Here is a 6412-nt window from a genome sequence, read left to right on the forward strand (position 1 = left end):
GGCAAGGAAAGGCAGCTGCTGCAGACTGTGAGGCACCGCCCACACACCTGTTCACTCTGATGAAAGTGTTACTGACCTCAGGTGAGTTTTCTGCCTTTCATTGTAAGAGTCCCCAGAGCACAGAAATACCAACTGCAGTCCCTGGGCAGTGCTTTCCTGAGAACAGGCCTCACCCAGAGCATTAGTAGTTTCCTTCATTCCCGCTGCAAGTAATTACACTGAAGTATAAGACTTGGCAATCTGGTTGTTTAAAACTTCCCAGTATAAGTGGTCTTCCAGCTGCACTTAAGCTTTGCAATAGGGCATTCTAATTTAACTAAAGGCATCTTTCCTATCTTACGACAACTAAATAAATCTAAGGAAGACAGATAATTTATGATGGAGGAATATGGTACAGCAGATGCTCCTGAGCAGAACCTAGGGCAAATTTCATGCATGCTTTTCTGTGGGTAAACAACAGAGGAAAGGGAAAAAAAGAAGAAAAGCAACAAATAGCTCTTGGCTTTTAAGAACTTAAAGAGTCTTATTACAGACTTAATTTAATTCTGATAGAGTTAGGCTAGGAGCAGCCAAAACTTAATCAGTAACACAAGGGTAATTTAGTTCAGTTCTCTGTATCTAAGTCATACTGAGAAGCTGCTTCAACTGATTAGAAAACCTGTTTTATTAAAAGTTGCATAGAAGCACAAACATTTCAGTGTAGAAAGGCAACAGTTACTTCATCATTCTAGATCATACAGTACTGCATCGCCAACTTTTATATTCAAAGCTTTTACAGAAATTAAGTAGTTGGGGAGGGTCTAATAGCTGGCCATAATTCTGTGCAATTATTCTAAAAGCAAGTTGCCAGATCTAGAGAAGCACTACTGAGAACTGAAAGTGAGTCATCAGCAAGGGAGTGAAAAAGAAGCCAAATACCATGGGAATTTCTCATGATTAGCTGTTTTTGTGCATCTTTCCAAACCCTTTTGTCAGCAGCATCCCCTCTACAGCAAACTACTTTAGCAATTCTTTCACGGCATTTACAAGATGATTGACTAGAAGTGTGGAACGTGCAATTAAATGAGACTTGCCAACTTACAATAATTACAGTGTTCACTTCAAGTAATTTTTATTATACATATTCCACATGTATTTAAACTGTTAGTAAAGTCATAACAATGTATAGGTACTTAAAAAAAGACAAAACAGTCAAAGTCATCAAACTCTTGGTCCCCAAAGAATAAAGCAGGCAGTCAGTTCAATAAACACATTTGATTTATTTTGTATAAAAAGGGTTAAGTTTACAACTAAACTTTTATAAAAAGTTTAGCATGATTAAGTACATCATTACACTTTTTGCAGAAATGTACATTTCTGTCACTATACAAGAAAACTCTAATTAAAGAGTTCACAAGGTTTCACTCTCATATATATATATATATATTTATATATAAATATATACACAGTATTCAGTCCTAGACTTTTGTCAAAAGAGTAATTTTTGACCATAACCTTCACTAAGAAACTGAACACTGGTTCCTTCTGGTACTCACGCTCCACCTTTGGAAAGAAAAGGTAAAGTCTGCTTTAAAATGGGCAATTCCTTGTGAGGGTTTTTTATTTTCCCCTTTTTTTTTTTTTTAAGGTTTCGCTCCCCATATTGGGAATAGTATATAAAGGAAGCCTTCCAACTAGGGAAAGGGCATTTAAAAGTCTCTTCATAAATAAGTTCAGTCCAAGTTGGAGAATTGATTGAGGAGTAGAGATCAAGCTCCGTTTTTCTTCTTTATTAGTTTTAAAAAGGTCCATTTAATTAAGATGTAGATTCCCCCTCCAAATGCAGCTGAAAAATAAGTTCAGCACCTTCCAAAAAAAAAATCCTGTAGACATTTTCTTGTGCAAAAAAAAAAAAAAAAAAAACACCAAACCAAAAACCAAAAGCAAACACCTGCAAAAGATTGAAAAGAGGCGTATTTAGGAGAATGCTAACAGGGCAGAGATCCGGACAGACTGGCGCCAGAGAGGAAGCCACAGTTTGAACATTTAACCAAACACTCAAAGATTGGGCAAACCCTGGCGTCCAGATGCAAAACGCACACTCTCTCTCCTCCTCCCCCCAACCCTCTCTCCAGAGCACAAATTAAACATTAAAATAAAATACGCTCAAAGGGGAGGGGGAGAAAGATCCAATCTCTATTTGGATCTCTGTACATGCACTGCTCAGAGGCGCCAGTCTGCCTCCTACACCAATTATTAGATTAAAAGCAGCCACTTAACTGAGTGGAGACAATCCCACATTACAAAATTTAAGGGATTATGCCAAGATTCTCAACTAAATCAGCTATTTAGGCCCAGAAAGTTAGGATTTCGGGAACAGTTTTAACAAATTTACATGCAAGTGGTGAATGACATTGTTCTGATGCTGCTTTCCAGTACTTAAAAAACAGCTGATGGTACTTCATCGGGAGAGGCCAGGATGCACTGTAGTCTAACTGAATTACTAGTGTAATTTTCATGGAACAGTTAGTAAAGGAATCTTCTGATAACCCTGCTTTATGATAAATCAAAGTTTGTCTTGAATCCAATCCCATACACAGCTCTTTCCACCCCAAAATGGAAAATGCCTTAACCCAGTGAAACTATTTGTTACATTTCTTTAAAAAGCAGAGCCACACACACTCACCATTTTACTTAGCCACAAAGTGCTTTGCTGTCATTTGACATTAGCTCTGAGGGGAATTCAGATGCCTGTAAGAAGGGAGAATGTGTAGTGTTAAATATCTTAACAGCAGAAAAAGCATACACAGTACTCTGTGTCCTGAAGTTCACTGCATATAACATGCCACAATTTAAATTCAAAATCATGTCTAAGGTAGAGCTAGGGTTAAGTAGCAATTTTGGTGGAATCCCCATCCATTTCAATCTAAAAGTGATCAGTATTGTTTTTTAACCAAGAGCTCTTAACTGTTTCTTGTGCCAGTCATCAGTTCTTAGAGACAGACTTCCCACACTGATTTCAAATATTCTACGTGGGCCAGTGAGTCCAAACCGAGGGAGAGTAAAGCCAAGCAGGGCTGGGTCATTTACCTGTAAGGACAGGATGCTGATGTCTGTATTTAGGGTGGTCAGAGGAGTTCTGGAGGAAGAATTTTGTCCGGGTCTCTGATGATGGAGGCTGACAATGGCAGGATGCGAGTCTAAGGCTATCTGCAGGTCTAGGATGTAGTCAATAACGTGCTGCAGGATTTCCATCTTGCTCACTTTCTTGTTCTGGGGGATGCTGGGCACGAGCTCTTTCAGTTTGGAGTAGCAGTCGTTCATGTTGTAAAGCAAACTCATAGGATCATCCACGGGGGTCTTGCTCCGGGATATGCCCAGGTTGTGCTCCGAGAGGCTGCTTTTCCTGACCGATCTCACAGGACTGAACGCTTTCATGCTGAGAGGCTGGTTTGCAGCGCACAGCACTCTGAGATGTGCCTGCCCGCCTGCCTTCCTCTCCGAGCAGCTGCCTGAGCTCAGAATGAAGCAGCAGCCTGCCTGCTCCTGCTTTTATACCGCGGGCCGCGGGGCTGCCAGAGCCAGCCTGTGCTTGCTGCCATTGGAGGCACCCGGCACGTCCATCAGGCGACACGCTCGGAGCTGCGAATAAAACCGGCAGGGCCGTTCAGGCCTTCCGTGTTGGGAGCCAATGTCGGGGCGGAGGCGGGGCTGCGCCGGGCACAGCTGAGGGTAGTAAATACTGTGCAGTAGATGCGGGCAGCGGTCTGCGGAGGCATGGAGGCAGGGCGCGAGGGGCAGCCTCGCCGGGGTTGCCCGGAGCCCTCCGCCCTTTCTCCTGGTTTCGTCCTGCCCGTTTTAAACACCTCAGTTGGGTCAAGTTGGAATGGACAAAATAGCGCAGATGTAGGGGCCGGCGCTGAAAGGCAGGGCTTGGAGGCAAGAGATGGGGGTAAGGGCTGGGGCGAGAAACGTGTCGCTCCAGCCACGGGGAAGGCAGCATCTGATGTAAGCAAATCACGTTTGCAGCATCCCACGGGTCAGGGAAGCCTGAGATTTCCTGAAAGTTCATTTGAATGATGGTATCTAGCAGCTCTCCTTTTTCTTAGGGTTTCATACCCGAGTGATCAGGTTTACCAAAAGCACACGGGCACCGGAGCCGCGCAGATGTGCGCACCAAACGTGCGAGCCGGACGGAGCCCGCGACGATCGCTTCCAACCCGGAGCGCATTAGGCAAACGCGCATCGAAAGCGTGGCCACACGGGTGACTTTTGCAAGGCTGCTGATGTTTCCCCTAGTGCTGCTGTCCCTCAGTATGCGGACACTGTCTCACAAACGTCCATACTTTCCGCGCCGGACTTAGCGCACCCCGGGCTGCGGCTCTTGGAAACATTTCAGGCTTAGAAACGATTGTCAGGCAGCGCCGCCTCTGGCCCAGTTCAGCGGGGTCCTGCGATCGCTGCCTCCGCCTGGCGCCCGAGCGGGCACGAAAACATTTGCTTGTGTCGGGGCCGCTTCCCCAGGGGAGAGCCCGATCGCCCGTCAGCGCCTGCCCGCGAGAAAAGCAGCGCCGGCGCAGGCAGGTCGGGGCGCGCTGCTGCAGGCAGGCGAGCGCGGGGCCCTTGCTGCGCTACCGACGTGGCCTGGGCGGCGAGGACGGGGCAGGCGAACTGCGCGGGAGCGGGTCGGCCTCTCCCCCCGGGCCTGCAGCCGCCGGGAAGGACGAGGCTCGCCCGCCCGTGACCCCCGGGCGCAGGCCGGGACCGGGCCGAGCACCGAGCGCGGTTACGAAAGCAGCAGCCACAACCCGGCAGCTGAGCAGGAGCCGGGTTGGGACGAGCCCGCTCTCCCCGGCCTTCCCCTCGCTTCCTGGGCGGCCGCCCGCGCGGACCCTCCCGCCCGGGCTCCCCGGGGACTTTCCCCCGCGGGCACAGCGGCCCCCGCCGACATCTGGCAGGAAGCGGCCGCAGCCCCTGGGCGGCCCGGCCCAGTCGCAGCCCCAGGGGCCGGGCCGGACCGCGCGGCGCCAGCCCCGTGACATCAGCCCGCGCTGCCGCGGCCCCCCTCCCCGGCCCGGCCGGCGGCGCCGCTCAGGCGGCTGCTATGGAGACCGGCCCGGTCCCGCTCCCCCGCGCACCTGCGGGGGCTTCCCGCGCTCCCCGCCGCGCGCGCGGGGCCGAGCCCGGGGGCACGTGTCGCAGGGGCAGGGCCCGGGACGGCTCCGCGCGCCGCGCTCGGGGCTTTGTTCCGGTCACGACACTCCGGGGAAAGAAAAAGCACAACAAACCCACAAAACCCCGAGGCGAGATAAGGCTGGAAAACAAGCGGGCCTGCCAGGGCGCGGGGGGAGGCGGCGGCTGGCGTCAGGAAGTCTGCGCCGCCCGCTCCCCCTGGCGGGCCGCTCGCTGCAGCTGCGCCCGCCCGCCCGCCCGGCCCGGCCCGGCCCGGCCCGCCGCGCCGCGCCGGGCACAAGCCGAGCTGTGTTTGGCCCCCGCGGGCGGGCGGTCGTTCCCTTCGGCTCCCAGAGGCAACAAGAGAAGATTTGTGCGGCACTAAACCTACAGCTCAACACGGGGGAGCCCCCGCTTGGGCCCCTCGTTTTTATGCTCCTAACAGGAAACACATTGTGGTCTTTATTATTATTATTTTATTTGGAGGGGGGAGCTGAAGCCAGGCGCCAGCCGGCTCCCGCTACAACTTTGCCAGAGGAAGGATTGGGCTTTTTCCCCACCCCCCTCCCTCGGGTTCATCAGGCTGCAGTTTCCATAGAAGCGACTTATCCCCGCGATCAGCTTTGCTGCGTGCGCTTTGCAAGTTCATTTCCCGCCCGCGTTTGCTCGGCTGCTCGCCGCTGCCGCTGCTGACACATTTCCTCCCCTCGCACTTCGCACCCACCTCATCCCTGCCTGAGATGCTCGGGGCTGATTGTGCCTCAAAGGGGGTTTCATGGCAAGCCGCAGCTGCCTCGGGGGTTGGGATTTTTTATCTTATTTTTATTATTCTTTTTTTTTTTCCACTCCCCTGTCTCGTGCTCAGCTCCGTGCCTGGCAAGCATCAGACCCCCCCTAGTTTCCTCTCCCCCTCCCAAATTGCAGGGACACCAAGTGCTGCTGCTGTGAGCGCTTCGCCACGCGCCTGTCGCGTGCTGCTGTGTGCAGGCTTCACCAGTGGCCCCAGTTCCCCTGCTGGCCTGGGAAGGGGGGTGATGTGAGAGTGGTGCGGCAGGTTTCCCCAACATCCGCTTGGCAGTAGCACCCCACATCAGTAGGGGGCAGTAGGGTGACTTAGGGCAGGATGCTGCTGGCTGGCCAGGTCCAGTCACAGTGTGGGGAGCCCTTGCTTCCCTCTCAGTGCTCTGGCCCCCACGGTGACAAGCCATCCAGGGAGCCACCCCTGGTGTGCACCCAAAGGCAGCTTCCAGAGGCCTCCCCT

At 51.9% G+C, this 6412-nt stretch overlaps 1 protein-coding gene across 1 annotated transcript; it reads right to left on the reverse strand.

The window, feature by feature from the left end:
- Window positions 1–1239: 1239 nt before the first annotated feature.
- Window positions 1240–4279, reverse strand: ID2 (inhibitor of DNA binding 2). The gene is made up of 3 exons (XM_090032517.1): window positions 3070–4279; window positions 2666–2730; window positions 1240–1930 (listed from the first exon to the last, which is right to left on the reverse strand). The coding sequence occupies exons 1-2, from the start codon at window positions 3415–3417 to the stop codon at window positions 2674–2676; spliced, it is 405 nt and encodes a 134-aa protein (XP_089888643.1). The 5' UTR covers window positions 3418–4279; the 3' UTR covers window positions 1240–1930; window positions 2666–2673.
- Between the last annotated feature and the right edge of the window lie 2133 nt (window positions 4280–6412).

This window comes from Crocodylus siamensis, chromosome 1, assembly GCF_052110815.1.
Source record: "Crocodylus siamensis isolate JL-2025a chromosome 1, ASM5211081v1, whole genome shotgun sequence".
NCBI classification, from domain to species: domain Eukaryota; kingdom Metazoa; phylum Chordata; order Crocodylia; family Crocodylidae; genus Crocodylus; species Crocodylus siamensis.